We start from the raw sequence: 26,028 nt of genomic DNA on the forward strand, positions 1-26,028 counted from the left end.
AGAGAGAGAGAGAGAGAGAGAGAGAGAGAGAGAGAGAGAGAGAGAGAGAGAGAGAGAGAGAGAGAGAGAGAGAGAGAGAGAGAGAGAGAGAGAGATGGAAGGGGGGACAGCAAAAGGGAGAGAAAATTCCCTCTGTGCCTTAGCCAGATTAAACTGGCTTTGTAATCCGCTTGGTTTTCACCCCCTCATCCTCAGATCCGTGTGTGCGTGCGCACAGAAAAGATAGCGGGGAAAAAACACTGCATAAGTCGAAGTGGGAGAGGGGGAGTGAGATTTCCGTTATAAACAAACTGCACGTGCTCCAGACACTCCAACATAAATATAAATGAGGAAAAATATTTTTAAAAATTTAAAGGAGGTGAGAGAGTGTGTAAGAGAAAAAGCTGGATAGGGAGCATAGGAAGCAGGGGGGAAAAAATAGTGTGAGTGTGTGGGCTCTTATCGTAACAGGAACGAGGTGGGATAACGCTGTTTGCACACACACTCTCTTGCTGTCAGTCTGATGGTGTTGATGACAGCAGGACCGAACGGAAGATGCCAGGAGGTGACTGCTTCACGCTGCTGCCAGATAAAGAGAGAAGAACGCGTCGCATCATACAGCTAGAGGGTGGAAGTGTGTGTGTGTGTGCGATCAGCCCACGCTCGCTGGTGGGGAAGACCAAACACGCAAACGTATGAAAGCGACGTATGTTACGACTGGCCAATGATGGATTCTTTTGAATTCGCTCTCCATAACCACATCGCTGCTTTGGAGAAGACACAAATAAAGCATCAAATAACTAGCAAAAGGCCACCAATACGTGCTTCATGTGGCTCTCCTTTCAGTCAAATATTAATGTTAGCTAAAGTTTGTTAAATAGAGAGAACACAGTTCTTTTGGACATTTTTGGACTATTTCTTACTACAACACAATGTCTGAATGAAAACGGATGCATTTAATATTTAAAGGTGCCCTAGAATGATTTGAAACAATATGTTAAATTGTTCTCTGATATCTACAGAGGGTATGTGGCTTATTTAAGGGCAAAAATTGTCCAGATACAGTTTTACAGGTCAATTTACAACCCTAGAAATTGACCCTAGGATGTAATGCTCTGTTTTTGCCTTATTTGGAAGGGTCATTAATATTAATGTTGAGCTCTGCTCTGATTGGCTTATTTCAGCCGCTCACAGCTCACAGCAGTTCAGCTCGTGAGTCCTGACCGTCCTGACAGAACACAGACCGACTGAATGACACTTCAAGCAGAACATCTCAAACGGAGATTGATAAAATGCAGCCTACTTGTTAATTGGTGATCATCCGCGCGTGAGAAAGAGCTCACGTGCATATGGTTGCCAGATTTAAAAAGTGCCCTCTGCCCTGTCATACAAAACCCTTTTTATTTGTATTTTATTTTTTTAAATGTTATGGCTATGTGTTTGTGTTATGGTCTGAATGTGAAAATGAACTGCTGCCTCCTCTGTTAGCTCCAGCCACTGAAAAGAAATAAGCAGAGAAATCAGGCCATTTACAAAAGCTGGTCAGTCTGACATAATGTTGCCGGAGCTCATTACTATTCATGAGCTCGTCCAGTTGTGACCGCGCCCACAGAATTCATTTAGCTCAGTGACAGTTTTCTTATACATCAAGGATGGCTTAACGTCATATTTATATATTTACATTTACATCTATGCATTTGGCAGACGCTTTTATCCAAAGCGACTTACATTGCATATTGTAATGTACACTTTTTTTTTGTGTCAATTCTTGCTTTCCCTGGGAATCGAAACCCATGACCTTGGTGTTGCTAGCGCCACGCTCTACTGGATTATGCAATACCTGAAGAAGCCATTTCTGTAGCGATTTCAGACAATAGTACACACAGTTTCTCTGGGTAAAGGATGGTGATAGCTGGGCTTTCATTGGCTAGCTGCTAGCCAATCAGAATCAAGCAGCTTAGCTATTTGAATATTAATGAGAACTAGTGCAAATCTGAGTCTTCCTCATAGACTGTTAAAAAAATATGGATGCAGTGTCCATGATGTCACCCATAGGATTCTGAAGAGCAGTTTGGAAGCGCAATGTAGGGTCGAGCAAGCTGTTGCCATCTTGGCAGCACGTCATCACGCGGCACTCCCAAATAACAGAAAATGAGCAAAGAGGCGGGACGTGGTTGGAGCTGAGGTGAGGTGATGACAAACTGCAATCCACCTGTCATTTAAAGTGGCCATGCCCTTAATTATGCAGAACTTTAAGTCTTTATATAATGTAAACAAATGAGTTATAAAAACAAATAAAAAAAATAAAAAATAAAAAAATCACCCCCTTTAAAGTTGTCATGAAGGGCGAAAATAATGTACTCATACCTTTAAATAGCTTGAACTATAAAGCTTGTTTTATACTTGATACGTCTGCACGAGCGCAAAGGTGCATGCAGCAAAAATGATGTAATCGTGGAGTTAGCAGTCGTGCGCCTTGAGTGTGCACAGCAAATTTTTGCACAAAAAAACTTTGCGTGACGTTCTGCATCCGAAGATACATGACTTCGAGGCAAATGTAGCTGAGTAGTACAGCTCACCACACTGGCACCCAGTTTGCGTACCTATATTAGTTGCTTATGTTTAGAAAATGAACCTACAAAAGCCGAAATAAGCCCTTTTAATGGAAATAAAGATCCATATGTAAAAAAAAAAATGTTCACAAAACTAAATTAAATAGTTTAGTGACATTAGAAAATATTCAAGAATTTGTTCATTTAATTGTGTTCTATCCATATTTTATTCTAATGTCACCAGTAATAATTTACTGGGTTTTACACGATTCTTTTGCAGTAGAAGTGGAATACTAAATTAAACATCGTCACGTGTGTACCTTACTTCTCGTCATTCTTTTCTGATGGTTTATAGAACAATTACTCCAAGGCGCCCTGTTGTATCAAAAAACAACAGCGAGCGTAGTATAAACGCCTCGTCCGTTTGCGAAGCCAGGCGAAAGTATAAGCCAAGCGGCAACCTCCAGCGATCTCTCTTGAAGTCAATACGGAAGTAATGTAAACTACAATTCCTCGACTGGCCACTAGGGACAGGCTCCAGAAGGGAGCAAGATCTCATTGAGCCCCATGTTAAAATTTCCAACTTTACAGCAGAAAAAAACATGATTACAGTCTGGTACAAATTGTGCTTTTGGCCTATACGGCTAATTTTGACCTTCATGACAACTGTGAGGGGGTGATTTTTTTTTATAACTTATTCGTTTAGGTTATAAAAAGCTTTAAAGTTCTGCATAATTAAGGGCGTGGTTACTTTGAGTGACAGGTGGATAGCCATTTATCCGTCTATAGTCATTGCGTCACCCAAGCCCAGCCCACATCCCGCCGTTTTGCCCATTTTCTGTTATCCGAGAGTGACACGCGATGACTCGCTCGCAAGATGGCAACGCCCAGCTCGCCCCTACTTTAAGCTTCAGAACGGCTTATCGGAATCCTATGGGTGACGTCGCGGACACTACGTCCATATTTTTTTTACAGTCTATAGTGTAAACATTAACAAGGCTTAACTCTACACCCATGCATCATTTAGTACGCACGGATCCATTAATATGCAAATTACCCCTGCCTCCACTCACTCACACCAGCTCAGAATACCTGATCCACTCGCTCAACTTTACCCAAGTAAATGCTGCACAAAGGTATCATTTCTTACAACGTCGGAGACAACGGTAATAGGACTAGCCTTTTGCTTGACTGAGCTATCAAACAGCTAATAATGTGTTGCTAATGTTACACAAACCCTGTTCCCCTCAGTCTGCCTTCTAAAATCCTTACAAACGCTTTGAACAACTTTGAACATGGAGAAAAGGCATATAGTTCATCGTAATATACATCACCATTCACCCGCTATAATCGCTAAATGTGCCTGATTTTTCATTACAGAAAAATGTACTAGAATTCTCGAGACTCCTCTGCTTCAGAGCTCAGTTATTGATATGATAAAGCCCGGCCCCCTTGTGACATGATTGGTAGTTCGCAACGCAAGAAACATCATTGCGATTGTCTTTGGCTTCCTGAACTTTTGGCATTTGGTTTGTCTGAAAGAATATTAAAAACACCACATAGACATATTAACAACATTAAAAACTTGATTTTCACCACAGGGGGACTTTAAATAAGATATTGGCCTCCTGAACTTAAAACTGAAGAAACAGTTTACATATTTTATGAATGAAACTAACTGAGAGCACAGTGCAAACGTGTTTGTGTCAGGTTAAGTGCCTGTTCATCATGTTAGTGGTGGCCCTTTGGTGTTCCTGTGACCTCTCTGACACACACCTGAAGCCTTGAGTAATTAACGATACAGTGAAGATAAATGGTTTTATTGGCCAGTCTACTCAGTCTTCTTAAAGTGACTATTCAATTTCACTGATCAGCGGTACAACCACGGTAGTCCTGCAGGGACAGATCATTATAATAGTAAAATAGATGTTTAACTGGACATCACTAATCAAACCAGGTATTTCAGTTAGTTGACCAACATGACCCATCTATTGTGTCACTATGCTAAAAAATATTGAAAATGGAATAAAAAAATTGCCTGTGTCATAATGTGACCGGAGCGTGTGAGGAAAAGAATTACAGATAACAATGCCATCGAATGACAGAGGACAGCGAAGAGCCAAGGACGGTCTAGAGCCCTAAAAACAGCAGTATTTTTCACATTAATGTTGCCATGGACACCATGTCAAACGTGTGCATGCTGTATGCACGGACATGGTTAATTTGAGCCCAATCTTGATGTGCTAGATCTGTTTATACTAACACAAGAAAAGGCCACATTAAAAACAACTCCAGAGGTCGCACAATGACTTAGAACACATCTAAAAAATCAGATTTCTTCCTTCAGTCTTCACAGCGAAGCCCCTCATTAATTCAGGGAGGTGAAGCTCAGATATCAGTGAGCACAGCAGAAACGCATTCCTCCTTAAAGCTAATGACTTGGATTTAAAAAATGGAAATAAATCTATTTGCTGAATAAAATTGATAATCTTGCAGCTCATTACTGCATTATTCTCAGCCAAGACTCAATGCTGATGAAGTCATGAGGAACTACACCAACTGTCTTAAAGATCCTGGACAGATTCTAAGGGGTCGTGACATGAAAAATCAAATTTACCTTGATCTTTTGACACATAAGAGATCTGTACCACTAAAACATCCTGCAAGTTTCATAATTTAAAACATCCTCCACGTTATAAAAAAGAATTTATATAATTTGGCAAAAAACAACAACTTTATTAACATTATAAGTGAACCTCAAGGGACATATTTAAATAAATTTAAAAATCCATGCCATGCCCCTTCAAAGACTCTTTATGGTCTTCTTGTGACTTTAAACAGAAAAGGGTAAAAAAAAAATTGTGAGCTGCACTCAAACTTGTGTCGCCCATATAAGCATCTGAGCTCAACCTGAAGAAAAGGAGGGAAAATGAAAGAATATGAAAAAGTTATGAGACTGAAAAAGAAGGAAACAAAAAGAAATTAGCATGAAAAAAGAATGAGTGGAAAAAAATTAAGACAAGAAAAAGGAAAAAAACAAACAGCTGGTCAAACTGAAAAACTCAAAATCATTAACACACTAGTAATTATCTCCAAAATAAGCGTGCGCAAACAGGCAGTGACATGCTCTTACTGGTTGTTTTATACAGCAGTGACAGATTTGTGACACATTCTGTCAGAGATTGTGTGCCAGGTCACTGATCTGATCACTGTAACTTTCTACGGCCTTTATTAACACGACTTGAGCCCTCTGACAACTGAAATTACAATCAAACACTTCATTTGCGCTAATGCATAATCCATAAGAATTTAGACATGTGCTTTAACTAATTAATGGGTCAACACCGTGAGTGTGAGTGCATGTCATACAACTAAGCTTCCAAGAACATGTGGAAGCAGAGCTGCTAGGAGCATCACGTGCATCTAATTGTCCACGGCGTACCGCTCTACATTACTCCGGATTCACTTTATCGATTTAAAATTGGCAGAGAGCACCAGTGGACTGGACTCAAAGGAAACACAATCAACATAAAAGTGGGAAAAGAACAGCAGATTGGCTGTGATAAAGCAAGCAGTGAAAAATTTGATCTAAGTACATATTCTAATATTTTAATGTAAAAAATAAAAAACAATAATGATACCAATTTAAAAAGTTTCACACCAAACCTTGTCTAGCTATCACCAGACCAAGCTCAATCTTTTAAGACTGACCCTTGGTCTAGGGAGTCTGCTCTGAATTTTTACTGCACAAGAGGCATGATCAACGGGCATAGTTCAAATGACTCTGTACCCAATTGGATATTACTTCAACCAATAAGATCACAAGATGTGTGATCAATGGGAATTATTCAAATGACTATACAATTGGATAGTCCGTCAACCAATCAGACCACAAGAGGTGTGATCAATGGGCATAGTTCAAATGACTCTGTATGCAATTGGATATTACTTCAACCAATCAGACCACAAGAGGGGTGATCAATGGGCATAGTTCAAATGACTCTGTATGCAATTGGATATTACTTCAACCAATAAGATCACAAGAGGTGTGATCAATAGGCATAGTTCAAATGACACTGTACGCAATTGGATATTACTTCAATCAATCAGACCATAAGAGGTGTGATCAACGGGCATAGTTCAAATGATTCTGTATTAGGGATGGGAATTTTTGTCAATTTCTCATTTCTTATTTTATTTGAGCTGAAACTGTGAATACACCACCCTGCAGAGCTTTGCTAGCGGATTAATAAACTCCAAATGCATCCTATGTGAGATTAATCAGATATATGCCTATTACAATTTATATCTGCCAAAAGGACTCAAATGCGCACGTAAACTTGGTCATGCTAGTATTTTACTATTGCAATCGTGTTCTCATTGTAATGCTATGTACATGACAGATTGGCGCTGCATGCACATAATTTTATTTTTTATGATCAAAGTGATTACAGGCATCACATGCACGTTTTCAAATCCAAAACAACTTTAAAACCTAGGTCTACTGTTAAAAAAATGAGAACAATATAACACTGCTGCATTATTAATATCATCAATGATTTTGAAAAAGAAATAGCCTATCTATGTTTGCATTTGAGCTGAAGCTTAAGAGAAGCGTTTTTAAACTCAACCAAACGCCGACCTATATGAGATTAATCAGATAGATATAGACAACATATAATTAAGTATTAAACAAGAAATCTTACAACTTGCATCTGTGGAAAAGGATGCGGCTGCGCAGATGAACTTGACAATGCTCTGATGTAACTAAAGCACGGAGAATACAACATTCTATTACAATTGTGTTCTCATTATAATGCTGTGTATGTGACAGATTGGCGCTGCACATCTTGCACTGTATTTCATGATCATTCACAATGCTTCCGGGCATCACTGCACGATTCAGTTTCATTTTATTTCACGGTTTGGAAGCTGTGCCGTCTAACGCTAACCAATCAGACTTCAGTTACCGGCCAAAATGGTGCAATAACCAATCCAAAAAAAGACAAATATATGTTTTAAAGTCAGGGCGATAATCGTTTTAATGATCAAAAGTCACTGTCAAGTTATAGTACTCGAGTACTCGGCCACTGTTGCCCATCCCTACTCTGTATACAATTGGATAATCATTCAACCAATCAGACCATCGCTTCTCTATCCATCAATTTGTTAAACCTGCCAATAGCGCGGCCGGGGGAGAAGCCAGTTTCTGACTGGTCCCAGCAAATTTGTAACAGAAGCAGGATAAAAGTATGTGCAGGTTTCCAGCCTGAGCTGCAGGGCGAAATCAAATTGACACTAGTTCGGGCTGGGTAAACCCAGTCTACATAAAACCTAAAATCACTGCATAACGTGATGCAGTCACAATCAATCAGGACATATTTAATGTTTAATACAATACATTTTAAAAGTTTGGGTTCAGTAATATATATTTTTAAGAAATTCATACTTTTATGCACCAAGGATCGATCGAAATTGACATTTACAGTGTTACAAATGATTTCCATTTCAAATTAATGCTGCTCTTGTGAACTTTCTATTCATCAAAGAATACTTCTATCACAGATGCCACAAAAATATTAAGCAGCACAAATGTTTTCAACATTGATAAAAGGAAATTGTCTTGAGCAGCAAATCAGCATATGAGAATGTTTTCTGAAGGAGCATGTGACATCACAGGAATAAATTACATTTATATGCAGTTAGTTATTGTAAATGGCAATAATAATTCACAATATTACTGATTTACTGTATTTTTGATCAAATAAATGCAGCATTGGTGAGCACAAGATCTTTTTTTTTTAAACAAAAATCCTTTTAAAAGATGGAGTATACTGTTATGTAGAAAAGCAATTTTGGACCAATCAGATTGTGCAGTGGGTGGGACTATCCAGTGCAATGCCTTAAAGATAGAAACCAAGCAATTGGCAAAAATGTTTGGTTGCTCTTTGTGGCTGGTTAGGAAATAAAGAGATTTTTATGCCGTTGTGCGTTATTACACAAAGCAGGCTGTGGGGCTCATGCAGTAAGAAAAAAAAATGTAACTGTGTTTTTGCCTTCATTCTTTCCTTCCCTTTCTCCTTTATTTCTTTTTTCTCTCATTTGTTTCACACTCTCTTCACTTTTCTCACGCTGCAAGAAGGACAGTAGGTCAAGGAAAGAGCGAGCGATGTGCTGGGGTTTAAGTGTGGTATAGAATGTAAATGAGGTGTGTAGCGAGACTTACTGCAGGCCTCCGCCTGAGGTCTAACCGTACCACAGCTGTGACAAACCACCGCCTTCAGCCCTATTTCAACCCAGTATCGACGGATGGTGCAAGAGTATTATTGTAAATTAAGCCTAGTGTGTTTTGATAAATTTCAAATGTAAATGGTGCTTTTAGTGTCTACATTTTTGATTGATAAATGAGAAATTTAAGTCATGAAGAGGGGAGGCAGCTCCACAGGCTTATTAAAAACATTAAATCACTGTCTGCCTGCTAAATTGGTCTGGGCAGGTACTGATAAAGCTTTTTTTTTTTTTTTCTGCAGTACTTTACACAAAATCACTGCAAAGTTCAAATGTTGGTTGAGACTGAGACTGAAGGCTTTGACCAGAGGGACTGCGTGCTTTTGCTCTCTTTCACACACACGGGTAGAGGTGCAGGTGTATTCATGAGGGAGCCATGAGATGCTGCTGGAATGACAACGGTAATCGGAGACCATTATCTTTACTGGCTGCAAATTTATGCAAGACCCTATATATGATATACCAGGTACAAAAAAAATCTACCGGATTTCCAGATGTCTCTGGATCATTATTTTCATTTTGCAGCAAAACTGCAACCATGCACAAAATTTCAGCATCCTGACTGCGAAGACAAAATTCAAGACATTTGGACTCAATTTGCACTGAAGTCATAAAAAGATTATTAAATATTAAATAATAAATATTTCATGCATTAAGTTATTTTATGCATTCTGACTTATTTACACTGTTAAAGAGTTGGATTCTCTTGCTAAACATGGCCAAAATAAAAAAAATAACTAGTTGGACGTATGACAGTATTTCTGTGTCAAATACACTCCTTCAGGATTCAAACAAGTTTAGAAAAAAAAAATTTGACTATGGCCCTGTATGACATCTATAAAGGTGTATTTCCTTGTATGGACACTTCTCACAGATGAGCGTGTGTATACCGTTGCGAGAGCAAGAGCGCGTCCATCAACAAGCTTTGTTTGGGTTACGGAAGCCATTTAATTTCCGTGTCATTTTGTTTTTAGACCAACAAACCAACAATGTCACTAGAGAAGTGTTTTTTTTTTTGGTTGTCAGGGAACGATAACCTTGTTCAGCTTCTCAATTAACCCAGCATTAAGGAAACAGTGGATGCAGTTTTTTTCCCGGAGAAGCAACAGAGTTCTGCAAGTGTGTTTGTTTGTTCCCGGTCACGAGTCGAAACTGCCGGTGGTGAGTGAAACTGCATCAAATCTTTGTGTTTTGTTGGCAAGTGCATATAAATGTAAACAACACAAACGTATAGTGAATTTATCACGGGATAATGCCATGATCTATTATGTGTACATGTGTATGTTATTCGGAAATAATCAGTACAGCGTATCTGTCTTTTATAAATATGATAAAACAAAATGAGATATGAAGGATGCAATACTACTCTATAGGTACTCAAGATTAAATTGAGATTGACAGAAACAGTGTGTGTTATGTAATCAGCATTATATTAGCCGTTGCTCATTCTAATAACTTCATCAGCAATTGGCAAATATCAGGTGACCACTAACCTGAACCCTGGTGGTTTGGTTTTCAATCACGTTGCTGGATTAAAAATAAATAATAAAAAACAGAAACAACCGCCATAAGCAGCGGCGCTTCTGATTCTCAATCATGAACATTTCCTCTCACTGTGTGTCCCATTAATTAGTGCCTTGTTGTGCGCTAACGAACGGAACTTGTGTCAACAGCTATAATGTAACCGCGTAACTGGAAAGCGGATAATCTGTTGTGTTGATACTCCCATTTGTTACCATTAGCTGAGGCGGTGCGGTAGTTCTAAGATAAAAGGGGGTACGTAAAACATGCGTGTGCCGTCTGAATAAGCATCGAGTGCGTTGTACACAGATGTAGAGCGTTTGCGCCCCTCGAGAAAACAGCCTGCTGTAGGCAGTGTGTCCAAACACACAAACACACGGCATATGCAAACATGCCTGAGTGTGTACATGTACAGGCTCTCGTACCCACACAAACACACAAAGGAAAGATAAGCGATCCAAGGAAGCCTCTTTTGGTTCAGGGATAGGTTTAGATGCCCAGCTGGTACTTGAGTCTGGTGTACTGGCGCCACCCCTCACAAGCTGCTACCAGCCAACGCGCTACAACAGCACCAGACGCACGCCGGGCCAAGAGTGTCCTGCCAGCACTGCCTGCCAACCCTACCGGAGAGAGAGAACATTTGTCTGAAGAACAAGAGAGGCTAAGAGGGAAGAGTGTAGAGAAGGGTTCCAGTCTGACTGAGGAAGAGTAGAAGAAGGAGACAGGAGGGGAAAAAAAGTGTAGTGTGGAAGATATGGGCTGCTATCTAAAAGGTTGTAGGTTTGAGCCCTCATCAGTTATGACAACTACAGCTAGGTCCAACCTCCCATGTACTTTTAAAAGTTGATTTTTATCCAACCAAATGCACTCCAGGATGAGAGTCCCTCACCCTAATATCCCCTGCAATGAAAAATGAGAAGGAAAAAAAACTAAAATGATTTGTTAAATAAAATCATTGCTTACAAATACATTTACATGGCAAAAAAAACTAATCAAATTAAATGCAAAAATACTAGACTGTGCTGAAAAATGTAAGAGTTGTTTATGTTTTAAATTATATCAGTTATAATTTAACTAAAATTAAATTAATAAAACTGGGGGAAAAAACTCTAACCCTAACTAAACCTAACAAAAGAAAATGATTGAAAATTAAAATGAAAAGACAAATAAATAAAAAATCAAAAGTACATTAACCATCTACCAAATACCAAAAAATGGGTTATGAGTGCAAAAAAGGGTTGAGGAGGCAGATCCTCATAATTGTTTCTGCATATCAAGGATTCAAACGTCTACAAATCGGACACTTCACTTTTGAGTCTCAACACAGTGAGGCAGAACTTGTAAACTGTGTGAGGGTCATTCTCAGCATTGTTTGGATATGACTGGCACACACAGCATTAATATGATACAGCACCGGTCAGAAGTGTGCGTGGTGAAAAAATCTGCGCCAGGGCCTGAGCATATGCAAAAGAATCAGTGATTCCTGACACGTCCTGAAGTATCACACGATATCATCTCTTCCATGTTAATTCGAGGTTTTCCCATGTTGGAAGTGCGTCAAAAACAGGTCATTTTTGAGCCACAAAGCTCCACCCTCAGTCAGCTGATTGGTCCAAAATCCAGCTCCATATAGCTATAATAAACATTAAATGTGTTCGGAATTAGCAAATTGGCAAGAAAAACAAGAGCTGAGCACATTTTTAATCATGAGGACAAGGATTAGGAAACAAGGATGCCTTCGTTTTTTGTACCATTCTAAATACCCTTTCCACCCCTTACTCTCTTGATACTCTCAACTCTAGTCAAATATTAACTATAGCTGGGCATGCTCAGTGCAGCCCTGTGCGCCTCACTGGATAGCAATCATAAACAGCCAGTGGCTTTAACTTTTTACTCAAGGCAGAGTGCCAACATGTTCGAGCAAACAATAAAATAAAAAAACAACAACTGCTGTTTAGAAACTTCATTTTTGCTGACAAAATTCTCCTGTAATGAAGAAAGCTGTTTTTAGTGCAATATCCATAGATATATAATAATAAAAGACAGGTGAAAGTTTGTGAGAGAAAATAATTTAGAGTGTCTGTTTGTTCTTCTCAAAATATTGTTTAACTAGGGATTATCTTAACAAATAGCCTCACTTCTCCTTCGTTTCCCATTGTGCATATGTGCGCGTGCTCCTTCATTATTATTATTCCTGTGTGTCGTCATACTGCCCGCACTGCCTCTCCTTCCCCCAAGCCAGCTAGCGAACAGCATCATGGGGGAAACAGCAAGATTACCCAATCAATCTTCCCCAGAGAGAGGGAGAACGGGAGGGGGGGGGGGGATGGGAAGGAGAGAAAGGCAGACATGCATATACGCACACAATTTCTATATACAGTACGCAATTTCCATATTTTACTACACTAATCTTCCTGATGACATCATACCAGCCGGCAACCATCAGAATGATTAATTGGAGACCTAATACTCCAGACACTGAGGATAAAAAAAATATATATATATCGGAGCAAGACCGTGATTGAAATCAGGATATGTTGCAGGCAGGACTCAAACCTCAAAATGTCTAGTGCCCTAAAATGGTTGTCTGGTTGTCAATTTAAAATCGAACATTGGTCTGCTCTGTATTTTCTACTGCACAAGAGGCATAATCAACTGGCATTATTCAAATAATGTACGCAATTAGACAGTCTTTCAACCAATCAGACCACAAGAGGCGAGATCAACAGGCAACGACTCATCGTTTCTCTATCTGTCATCGTGTTAAACCAGCCTATAGCGCGCCAGGTGGATAAGCCAAATGGTTATTGGTTCCCACAAAAGAGTGACAGAAGCAGTAGAAATGAATATACAGGTTTCCAGACTGAGTTGCCGGGCAAAATCCCATCGCCAGCAGATCAGGCTGGTTTTACCCAGTCTACTAAAATGGGCTTTTTCAGACTAAAAATGGAAGACTGAAACAGTCTCTTCTTCAATCCAATTGACACCTTTTATGTCACCAGTTGACATTTTCCCCCAAAATCATGTAAATATGAATCACGTGATGTGCTGGCCGTTGCTAAACATCTATCTGTAACATTCTAAAATCTCAATGAAAAGCGTTTACCCAAGATTAAAAGCAGGAATGACGATAACTTAGGGTTAAGTGAAGTGTGAAAAGCCCTAATCTCTGGTTCCAGATGTTGTCTGCAAGCATTAAACTGACAAATAAATAATCCATGTTGCTGCAAATATTAAGGGGAAGCTGAAAAATATGGGCAACAGGTTTTAAAAACTGGAAAAGAGATACTTGCAGTATTATAAATATAGTGAGAAACTTTGTAGATGAAGCAGAAACAGATTTCATCATTAAATGACAAAACACACACAGAAAACATATTTATTATTTATTGAGGTAAATTTGTCCAAAGTCTGTTTATTAACCCAACTGAAATTCAAGACATGGAGGGTCATTTTATGTGAGTGTACATGATTTTGGACATTTGAAGATGATGATAAAAAAACCATCTTGAGCAGGACTAACATAAGGTGTTGGATCGTCAACCAGATCTGAGTTGTTAGCATGTTGTATGTGGCAGTGATAATCAATGCTCATTACCAAGCTTTATGACTCAAGCCCAGCAGAAAGTGAAGAGCACACAGACGACTTTGGCATTTAGAGGTGTTGCGTCCCAAAATTCCATCCCCATTGCCAAGACACCAATCCCACAAGATCCCTGGATTAGCCCTCAACCATTCCCTGGATTAGAGGATTAGACCGTTATATTCCATTATCTTACACCAAGAGGATTCCTGACTGTTTTGACTCAGCGCAGAAGCAGCCAGGAAGGTGCGGACAATGCAGACCTGAAGACCCAAGCGCGTGCACGCAGACACACACACACACACACACACACACACGCCTCTACAGAGCTGTGACCCAACAAGGGAGCAAAGGGATCAGAATAAGAACATGATAAATCACTGAACTCAAGGACACCCTAGTAGCAGCAAAGACCTTGCCAAGACAGGCACACATGATACTGCAGCTCTACAACACACATGGGCTAATTTACACACACACACACACGCGCGCGCGCGCACACACGCACACACACGCAAAAGACTGTTTTTAGTGGAACACAAAATTAAATCTACACATACATTGCTCATAAACATCAGTTTATCGGTACCTCAAGCTCCAAAAACAACAAATAAGCATTGTAAACACACCATAAAAAGAATACTTATGACGTATGAGTCATGAGTGTTCTAAAGTAATATGATAACATATATATGATGTATTATAACTATAATAAAGCCCTGAATTTTAAGCTTTCAAATCAAAAACAGGCCATATGGTGCAGGTTTTTAGATGCAGCATCTAAATAAAGATAATCTATGGATAATGACAAATTCAGGTCTGTTGATCACATAAAGCTATTATGTTGCTTCAGGATATTTTATCTTCTGTATATACATAAAACCATTATTTTATTTCTTTTTTTGTTTTGTCAGACGACGATCCTTTACAAACTTGTTAAAATGATTTTTTTTTTAAGTTATTTTTTACAATTTGAACAATAAAAATATAAAAACATACTTTTTTTTAATGACAAAAGCACATAAAATACTAAAAACTACATTTAAAAGTAAAAATATAAAAATAAAAGCAAACACAAAATATTAAAAAATACTATAATAGTATGCAAATAATACAAAAAAAAGCACTGTTCCACTGAAAACATAACTGCATACAGGGTTAAAATGACATAAGGATTTTATATATTTTGGGTGATCTGTTCCTTTAAACAGATGAAGGAAACATTTGGAAATGCAGAATGGGAAAAAGAAATCCCCATGTTCAGTTTGTAAAAAAAAAAAAAAAAGAAAAAAAAAAGGAGTATTTGCACAGCTAATGAAAAGGATGTGCATATTTAATCATGTTTAACAAAGTCATTTAAACAAGTATTACATTTAAGATCAATGAGCGACGACATGCATGAGCCGTTTGCGATTAGCTATTAGTAAAATACTGCAAATCACATCCCAGGGTGCGGAAACATTTCCTCTAGAAACATTTTAGTCAAATATTTGGTTTAGTTTTTCTATACAAGCCAGTGCAATGTTGGTCGATGGAATGAAATCGGTTCTGTTTCCTTCCAGATGTTGACATAACTCTTGACATTGTGCAGGCTCCTTCTGAGCTGTCGTCTCCATAAACGCCGCCAGTCAAGTTCAGCAGATAGACAAGAGGTCAGGCTCTCTGAACTAACCCTGATACCATTAACCACTAAATCACATTCCCTTTTTATCTCTCTTGTTCTGTCTTAGCTTATGCACATGGTGCTTCTCAAGCGACTTCACCAGATGGTAGAACAAATAACACTAGAAAAACTGGTATATTTACAACTATTTGTGTCATATTAGTGACAGGATTATGAAATAGCCGATATTTATCAATTTTTAGACCATTAGCTTTAAGTGAAGTAAGTGAAATGCTTTATTTGAAGAAAATTAAGTATTTGTTTGCATCATTAAATTGTATTCATGTATATTATCAATTTAATATAACCCTGCATTTAACCCAATAAATTCCTTTCATTTAGTTTGTTTGAGACTCAAGCCAAATTGTCACTTGCATTAAAAACTGCACCGCAACACATAGTCAACAACCCTTATATGACCTTAATTTTAACAAACATATGCATAAACCAAACGTTTACAGTCAACCTGTTCTGAGCCGTCCATCCATCTTTCTCGCTCTGACTCACGCCGGCGGGCTTTCCAGCAAAAACAACTGACATTTCATTATGCCTTTCACTGTTACTGAAATATTACATCTGTGAATGCAGAGCATTCAGCATGTTAATCAGATTACATGTCTGTCTGTGCGAATTAAAGGTGGCGCACAATTCTGTGTTTGCAGGGATGCCGTGCGGCTGCTTTATGTAGGCTATTGCTGGAAAAGTAAGCGGAAATAAACATCCCATGCCTGTCTTTCCAACACACACAATTATATACCATGATCATTTTTTAATAGGACAAGCAGGGAGAAACATAATCTATGTACACACACATAATGCATCTAACAGACACCAATTCACACGAAAACCCTGTATTCAGCTCATTTAACCTTTATGTGCTTATGGAGCACTTGCATCATGTGACGCTGTGGTAAGCAAATCTGCTGTGTGTCATTCACTAAACACCATCACATGGACAATAGACTGAGGCTAAGACCCAGCCCCAACACACATCGCCATTGGACGAGAGGTTGAGGCTCAGCTCCGCCCACGCCACCTAGAAGACTAAAAGACCGTCACTCACATAGTCGTGGAAGGCCTTGGCCTCGCTGGAGTGCTCACAGGTCTCACGGCGGTCTGGAGCGGCACAGTACAAATCCCAGAATACACTGCAACAGGAAACAGAATGAGTTAAATACAACATAAACATGTCAAACAAGTTGAAATACACATACTATAAGCATCCAACCACAAACAAAACTTGTGAAAGCAGCCAATAAGTTGCTTTGACTTCATCTGTGCTTGATAAATAATTAGCAAAGCTATGTCACAGCAAAGCCAGGCCAGCATGGTAAAAAAGTCCAGTCAAACTTGAGCTGCATTCATGAGATCCGAACACTTTTTCACCCGCTCCCACCTGCTTGGCAAAAGCAGCAGGTTACAGATCAATTAAGCCAGGGATTTCCTCAATTAAGAGCCTTTGGGTCCTGCAGGGCTGTTTGGAGGGGGAACAAGGTTTGTGTCCAAATGGTATTTTAATTACTGCACTGAAACTAAGTACCTGTTTAACTGGCCCAAATTAGATCGCTCCAGGTCTTCAGATATCGATTTAATGGATAACCTATAAAACCTCCTGAAAGAAAAGGCCAGCAGCAGTAAGGCTAAAGACTAACCACTGCCACACGACACGCGCCTGCTGTTGAGCACACCAAGAAAGGGTAAATAAACAATGTTTATCAAGTAAACATTATAAATAAAGAACAGCATTTATTTAAAATATAAATATTTTGTAACAATATACCGGCCATTCAATAGTCTGGTGTCAGTATTTATATTTATATTTATATATATATATATATATATATATATATATATATATATATATATATATATATATATATATATATATATATATATATATATATATATATATATATATATATATATATATATATATATATATATATATATATATATATATATATATATATATATATATATATTAATATCTTAAAAAATAATAATAATAATAATAAAATAAATAAATATATATATATATATATATTTTTATTTTTATTTTTTTTAAGATATTAATACTTTTATTTAGCAAGGCTGTGTTCAATTGATAAAAAGTTATAAAAAAATCTTAACTATTTTGAATAAATACTATTATTTTTAACTTCTTATTCATCAGATGAACCCTTAAAAAATTATCACAGGTTCCAAAAATGTATTAAGCAGCAACTGTTTCAAACATTATATTAAATTAGCTTATTAGAATGATTTCTGAAGGATCATGTGACACTGGAGAAATGGCTGATGAAAATTCAGCTTTGCATCACAGAAATCAAATATATTTTTTAACGTATATTAATATAGAAAACCATCATTTTAAAGGAACACTCCACCGTTTTTAGAAATAGGGCAAGATTTGTGGGCAAATGCACTTTTGTCTCTGTGCATGCATTGTTTTAGTTTGGCAGGGTCGCCGCTAGCTTAGCTTAGCATAATAAATGGAATCCAGTGTTGCCAGCTAGCATGTCCTGAGTAAAAGTGATTAAAAAAAACTCCACCTAATTGTACTTCACAACGAGTACAAATAGCGATGCAGATAAAGACTAGGCAATTTCGTAGGCAGATATTGACTTGGGAGTATATTATGGGGAAGCACAGGCGAAGCACTGCCACTTGGGCGCAGAGATATGGCCAGTGTTGAGCACACAGCACAGACACTCCGGCTGTTGAGCGATCGCAGTGTGTTGTGTGATATCTCTGAGCAGTGCTTCGCCTGTGCTTCCCCATAATATAGTCCCATGCCAATATGTTCCTAGGAATTCGCTTAATCTTAATTTGCACCGCTATTTGTACTCGTTGTGAATACGCAGGCCACAAGGAGAATTTAGGTGTGTGGGGGGTTGGATCACTTTTACTCTGGACATGCTAGCTAGCAACATAGGATTCCATTCATTATGCTAAGCTAAGCTAGTGATGACCCTGCCAAACTAAAACAATGCCTGCACTGACACAAAAATGTATTTGCCCATTAAACTAAATGTAGGAAAGAAGTTGAATAAGCCCTATTTCTAAATACAGTGGAGTGTTCTTTTAAAGTGTAATAAAAAAAATTCTATATTTTTGATCAAATAAATGCAGGTTTGATGAGCGTAAGAGACTTCAAAAACATTAAAAATAATAATGTTTCCAAACTTTTGACCAGTATTGTGTCTGTCTATTATGGGACACCTAGTGATATGACTGCCTTTGTGCAAATGCAGGAAACTATCTGCTTTTTTCCTGCAAATATTTACCAGGATAAAGAACATTCCTGAACACTTGTATAGAGCAAGTGAAAGAGTTACACAGGAAAGAGAGAGAGAGAGAGAGAGAGAGAGAGAGAGAGAGAGAGAGAGAGAGAGAGAGAGAGAGAGAGAGAGAGAGAGAGAGAGAGAGAGAGAGAGAGAGAGAGAGAGGATAAAAATGAGGGACCCTTTGTATGTGGGGGTGGGGAACATTAATGGGAAGAGGAAACTAGAAACAGACATGGAAAGAGAGAGGGGGAAAATGGAGGGAAAAAAAGAGAGGGGGGAAACCTCTCAAGTTTCAGATAAATTGCTGGATAACAATGTTTCAACATACATATTTGAGACATATTTTTAAAAAAATTACTTAAAAAATAATCTTCAAAGCATGAAGGTTAATGTATGCTAAACATTATGCTAAAAGTTTAAATATACACGCCTTAAATCATTTTTTTTAAACAAATTTATTAAATGCATGTTTTATTTGAAGTTTAAGGTGACTAGCTTGCTAGTTGTGAAATGTAACCGTTTATGAAATTATAAGACTTACAGATAATACGTCTTCAGGAAAAAATTCTCTCCACCATTTTAAACAGCTGAAGCATTCTATTAGTGCAATTTGCCACAAGAAATGATATGCATTTGGCAAGGCAGAATTTTCAGCATCATTACTCCAATCTTCAGTGTCACATGAACCTTCAGAAATCATTCGAATATGCCGATTTGGTGCTTAAAAAAAAAATTTGGTGCTTATAATCATCACTGAATGTCGAAAATGTTTGTGCTGAGTTATATTTTTGTGAAACTCGTCACATTTGATCAATTTAATGCATCTTGGCTTAATAATAATAATAATAATTTCTTCTTTTTTTTAAAAGAAACCTTTTATTGACCCCAAACTTTTGAACGATACTGTAATTTTCTATTAGGAAGGACCTTATAAGGTAGGACCTAAAAAGCAAATAACTGTCGTCATGGCACATCCCTGCGAGCCAAACAATGCAATTACAATGAGTCGGCTTTACGTGTGCCTCTGATGCTAAATTGGAGGGAACTACATTCTCATGTTAATAGATTTTCTTAAACACTAAGCTTTTCTCTGGGGGCAATTAAGCAAATCCTAATAGTGAAGACAATATGAGACAAAAGCTGGGGCAATACGACCACATCCATACGTATATGGACTTTACAGTAAGGAGCTCTTTTGCATGTGTATGACTTGGAGTACAGTGGTTTTGTCATTTGCATTTGAGAAACAAGATAATCCCGACCCTCGGCCAGCCACCGACCTCAGGTACTGGAACATCCGTGCGGATTGCAGCTAATAACAGAATCGTGACAAATGGGAAAGTCTCGCCGACTGAACACGAGCAATATGAGAGATGCAATTATGGGGAAGTTGGCGAGTCGTCACCGAGTTACAATGCTCTAACACACAGGAGGTGAAGTTTAACGACTTGAGTTCCTTCCTCAAATCTGCACTTATCGCTTTTTATCCTGTACGACTACTACCGACCGGTGAGCTGTTTTGACCCCCTGGCCCCCTACTGGCCTTCAGTTTGTCACTGGGCCACCCCCAATGGAGGAGAATATATCCATATTGGGCTAGAGGGGGATTTGGACACTTCCCCACAAAGGAAAACGGTATGCAAAGAGTTAATCTGTGTTTGGGGTCTTTAACAGGAACAAAGGACAGCAGCAGAGACAAAGGTTGATGGAAGGGGTTTAGAGGAGGGATGGGACACGTCTTTGCCCCACCATCTGGGCCTTTTGTCTGAAGGAGCGGGGTGGGAGAGCCAGACCCGGGAAGACGTGCACTCCATAAAGGCTGCCTGACCCAATAATACACCCACTGCCACAGGTCAAACCGCAGCAGGTTAAACATACAGTTTGACGGCTGGTGTCAGCCAACTTTAAGCCTTAGATTATTATAAATCAATACAGAGAAAGAGAATACAAACAATATTGAAGTTGCTCTTGTAATATTATATATATACACACACTTGCTCTCTGTGGTGGGGTTGCTTTTGAGTTAACGGTGTTCAGTTTTACTGTATCTTTCACATTGTTGGTTAACCAGGTCAGGGTTCAAGAATAAGGATTTTTTTTTCTGCTTGCTAGGTTGGGCCAATAGTTCAGATTTCAACTTGCCCTTTCCACAGTTTTGTTGACCACAAATCACAATTTTAAAAATGTATGATTTAGATTTTTTACATTTATTATTTAAAATGTACAGGGTGTACATTTTAGCGACATCTAGCGATGCGAATTGCAACCGCTCACCCCTCCCTTTCGAAGAACATAGAGAAGCTACGATGGCCGACACAGGACAAATATATCGTTGTCTAAGACAGCAGTGGGTAGCTAGCGCTTTGTATAGAAGTTTGTCAATTTAGGGCTACTGTAGAAACATACCGGCGCAAAATGGCGACTTCACAGTAAGGGGACCCGTGGTGTATGAAGATTGAAATGGCTCATTCTAAGGTAATAACACATAACGGTTCATAACGGTAAGGTAAATAAAACATAACTGTAAGGTCTTTATACACTACTAAAAACATTTCTGTCAATAGGTCCTCATAAATATTAACTGCACCTTTAATATTTAAAATGAATTAATAACACCTTTGCTGAAAAACAATACCATACGTAAAAAACATTACTTTTTTATATGTAACTTAACTTTCAACACATTCTTACTGACACCACCAAGATTAATCGTCATTCTTTCAATTTCGACAAAATCACATCTGTCAACCAGCTACAGTAGATAATTGTACCTAGCTGACAAGTTTAAAAAAGCTGGCAGGCAGAATCCTCCATCCGTACTGTTGAACTCTGCAGGTGCAATGTGATACATTTGAGGTTTGGTCAAACTATCTCTGAGTAATAGTAATAGTGATGGTTGTCTTAGTAAATATCACTAAATATGTTCAGAAGAGCTGTGATTCTGTATCCTAAAGGGATAGTTCACCCCAAAATTTAAATTGTCCCATAATTTACTCACCACTTAACCCATCCTAGGTGTATATGACATTCTTCTTTAGACAAATACAAATCAGAGTTATTTTAAAAAATATCCTTGCTCTTCCAAGATTTATAATACCAGTGAATGGCAGCCCAAAATTAAGATCAAAAAAGTGCATCCATCCATAATAAAAGTAATCCACACGGCTCTGGAGGGTAAAAGAAGGCCTTCTGAAGTGAACGGAAGGGTTTGTGGGACCGGCTTCTGTATTCAACTCACGAAGAAAGTATAATCTTGTGCATTTCGAAACGCTAACGTCATTGTCATGCCAGTTACTTTTTCCGTAAGTTGATTATGGACAGCGGTCCGCCGGAAGCTAGAGGTCTACTTTATAACATGCTAAATATGGATATTTTTCTTACAAAACCCCTCGATTCAAAGCTCCAGACTGCCACCAAATGGTTGCACTTTGCTACCAAAATTAACCAAAAAGAGTGTGCAACTGAATTTTGTGAATTTTCTGCAACTGAATGTGCGACCAGTAAATTTGTTCGTCTTTATTCAATAGATCAATCCAATTGCATGCTCTCTAGAATGCTATATTAGCTGATGTGACACACAAGAGATCTATTTAACAAATACGGTCACTTTTTTTATTTGTTTTACAGTTTTTATAGAAGTACATAACTCAAACGTAATGAAGTCATTTTATTTAAAAGAAGAAACCTGTTAAAACATACATAATACAAACACAAAGCCAGTGCTTATATTCTGTACACCAATCATTTAACCATCAGCCTGCGTAATTACACTTTTTTCATTACAATGGTAAACTGTACTTTTTTTTTTCTTCGCTGCAAATATGCCAAACTACACGAGCCAAACTCTACCTGTTCGCTCGTAGATCATTATCATTCAACAACTGGTTTATGTTAACTTCACGAACAAATGTACCAGATCAATTCGTTCATGAACTAGATCTTTCGTTCAGACTCAAAAGTATCTCAGACAGTAAAGGGTGTATTCGTTCACTAAATTCAACAAATCACATGCTCCATCACATCTCATACTCGAAACGCTATTGGCTCGAGATTTTGTCATTCTTTGAGCATTTGTTAGTAATACAGTGGAAATTATCATGTTGATTTACAGTGTGCACCCCAAAATATTCTGGTTGTGCCCCTAAAATTTGCAGTTGGGGGCCACTGTGCTCCTAGTGAAAAACGTTAGTGTGGAGCCCTGCGATTCGTTTCAGAAGGCCTTTATTAACCTCCGAAGCCGTGTGGATTACTTTCATACTGGATGAATACACTTTTTTGGTCTTCCAATTTGGGGCTGCCATTCACTGCCATTATAATGTTTGAAAGAGCCGGGACATATTTTACAGGGGGAACGAAATGCTGTTTCATACATACAGAGCTTTTTACACTGTTAAAGACTTGGATTCCCATCCTAAACATAGACAAAGTTTCAAAAACTAAGTTGGACGTTTGATGGAGTATTTCTGTGTCAAAAATACTCCTTCCAGTTTCTCACAAGTTTCAGAGAGTTTTTTTCGAGTATGCGTCCGCTTGACATCGATAGAGCGGAATGTCCTTGTATGGGCCGTACGGGCTCTTCTCCCGGAAGGGTGCGTGCTCGCGTGACTAGAGGCACGCCTGCCCATAAACACTGCTCTCAGGTGCAGCAGATCCACTCGGCCGTGCAACACGTCTGTTGCGCCGCGCACCACTTTATTCCTATGGGTGACATCAAGCAACTTCAACGCTTCAGCACAGCATTTCGGGAAGGCAGCGCTGCATTTGAACCGATTTGAACGCAGAAATGACAGGAAGCGTCACAACATACGCTTCGGTCGTGTCGCAAAAGTGGATCTCCACGGTCACTGCTGTCACAGGACTTCACCAAATCAACAGTTACCAAAGAAGTGTGTTTTTGACGGAGCGGTCCCAGCGATAAAGGTTAACGGTCCTGCTTTGGAAGCAGGCGGTGAGTAAAACTGCTTCAAATGTCTATGCTGTTGGCTATCGTCGCGTAAGTAAACATCAGTAAATAACACGGTCGTGTATAACGTTAGTTAATTTATCAATGGAGCATGCGATCTATGGTGTGTGTTTAAATACATTTGTTTAGCTGACCATTATAGGTGTCAGTTTGTTTATTGTAAAACCACCCAAACATAAACCTAGCGTTCTCACAAAGCGTGCTTCGTCATTCAAATGCGCTAACGGTTACTCCATTGTTGTTCTATGTATAACGTTACACTAACACTAACACCTTGTTGTTCTATGTATAACGATACACTAATGCATGTATATATTTAACGTCTGACGTGAAAAACGTTTTGCTTGCTACTGCTAATGGTTAGTCGCATACAATTGTTCATAAACCGAATCATGTCCTCATGAACTGCGAGTAAACACACACAAATGTTGACAGGCCACTAAATACAGTACATACCACAGAGACGGACGTCCTGCTGCTGACTAAAACTGAGTGTTTCACCCCCCCTTTAAGATAACTCCCGATTGTATTCTTCTGAAAGGAAAATTCACCTAGGATGGCTTGAGGGTAAGTAAATGATGGGGTAATTTAAATTTTTGGGTTAACAATCCCTTTAACGCAACATTTGTGCATTCAGCAAGTACTAGGGACAAAAAAAAAGTACATAAGATGTGCCTGATTAAGACAACTTGTCAGAGCATTGATAATAAAAAGAAATGATCTGTCCATATTGAAATACTCACTTAGATTGCCTTGTACACAAACAGATATACAGCTCAACAAGCAAAACAAAGAAAACATTCGGTACTTACCACCACCATGAATGGAGGAATCCAGGGGGCTCCCCTAGCGTAATGTTCTTCTCCCATCGGATCTACAACAGGCAGTGACAGGAAAGACAGGAGAAAGAGAAAGAGAGGGGTTTTGAGATTGTAGATAATATGTGAAACATTTTCCTGTCAGACGTTCTGTAGGCGTTCCCTGACCCAATCCAGATTCATATATCATTTCCACCACACCATCACACCGTTCCTCACTCCCTCCTTCGACAACACCACAGCTCCAAATGTAGGCATATGTAAGCCCCTACATACGAGTCATATATTTCTGATGGGACGTGATTTTTTTTGGACTAATACAACAGAATTATGGTCAATGTACTTGCATAGCGCCCATATCATCCTTGTGTTTTTTCAAATCATGAATTACTACTCTTCTGTGGAACGCAAAAGAAAATATTTTGAAAAAAATGTTTTGTCCATACAATGAAAGTCAATGATGTCCAATTGTTATGACTGATTAAAAGGTCAAAAACATATTTTTCAAAATATCTTCTTTTGTGTTCCACAGTGTTCCACAGAAGAGAATGGTTTGAAACATGAGGGTGATAAGCATGATAACATGAGGGTGATATGCATACACAATGCAAACAGAATTACAAGCAATACTAACTGACTCCCACCATGACTGTTTAATAAAGACACTCCCAACTAAGAAACTTAGAGCTCAAAGAAAATCTAGATTCCCAACTGGTAGTTACAATGTTGATACATGACTTCAAGGCAACGTCATTACTCAGCTTTATTTTGGTCAATCTACCATTGTGGAGACCTACAGCAGGCTTTAGCTTCTGTTTTTCCAACACTTCATTCAGTCCTTTGGGGCTCACTTTCACTCTGCTTGTGTGGAAATGACCAGGGCGACTCTTATTAAGGCCATAATCTCAGTGTATTTAAGAAACGTTCCCCTTTGTAATAGGTGAGTAGAGGGACCTGAACTGACCGTGGAAAGTGTGAGGAAAGAATTAGCCTATTATAACAATTATATATGGATGATTACACAGGAAAATGTAGTGGGGGGCAGAAAATCTAAGAGGATAGAGAGGATAGGTTTGTTCACTGCAGCCGAAAGTGGATTACCGAAGCAGGTCTGAAGGTTAAGAACACATTATCAGTCAATTTCACCTCGCTGGGCTTGCCAAACGGCACGATAAACATCTGACCAACTTGCGGTGCTTTTGAGAAGTGCTGCAGAAAGTCAGGGAAACAATGCTGCAAAGCAGCGGAGATGCCGCCAAGTCAACAGGGTGGAAAAAAACAGCCTGGGGTAACAGAGCAATGGGCGAAATGGCTGTTCACCAACACACTGCAACTTAAAGTCCTGCCGGTCGGCGTAAAACAAACAGCTATTAC

The 26,028-nt window shown here is 38.7% G+C and overlaps 1 protein-coding gene across 3 annotated transcripts in view; it reads right to left on the reverse strand.

Annotated features, from left to right (window-relative positions):
- The window catches only part of zgc:110158 (uncharacterized protein LOC553590 homolog), an 86,901-nt gene that overhangs the window by 40,418 nt on the left and 20,455 nt on the right, over positions 1-26,028 (reverse strand). For all 3 annotated transcript variants that reach the window (XM_067452481.1, XM_067452480.1, XM_067452479.1), the window contains exons 3-4: positions 24,649-24,710; positions 16,650-16,734 (exon numbers count right to left, since the gene is read on the reverse strand). In XM_067452481.1, the coding sequence (XP_067308582.1) occupies positions 16,650-16,734; positions 24,649-24,710 (147 nt within the window). The remainder of the gene's footprint in view (positions 1-16,649; positions 16,735-24,648; positions 24,711-26,028) is intronic.

The sequence above is a fragment of the Pseudorasbora parva genome, chromosome 9, assembly GCF_024679245.1.
Source record: "Pseudorasbora parva isolate DD20220531a chromosome 9, ASM2467924v1, whole genome shotgun sequence".
Lineage (NCBI taxonomy): Eukaryota > Metazoa > Chordata > Actinopteri > Cypriniformes > Gobionidae > Pseudorasbora > Pseudorasbora parva.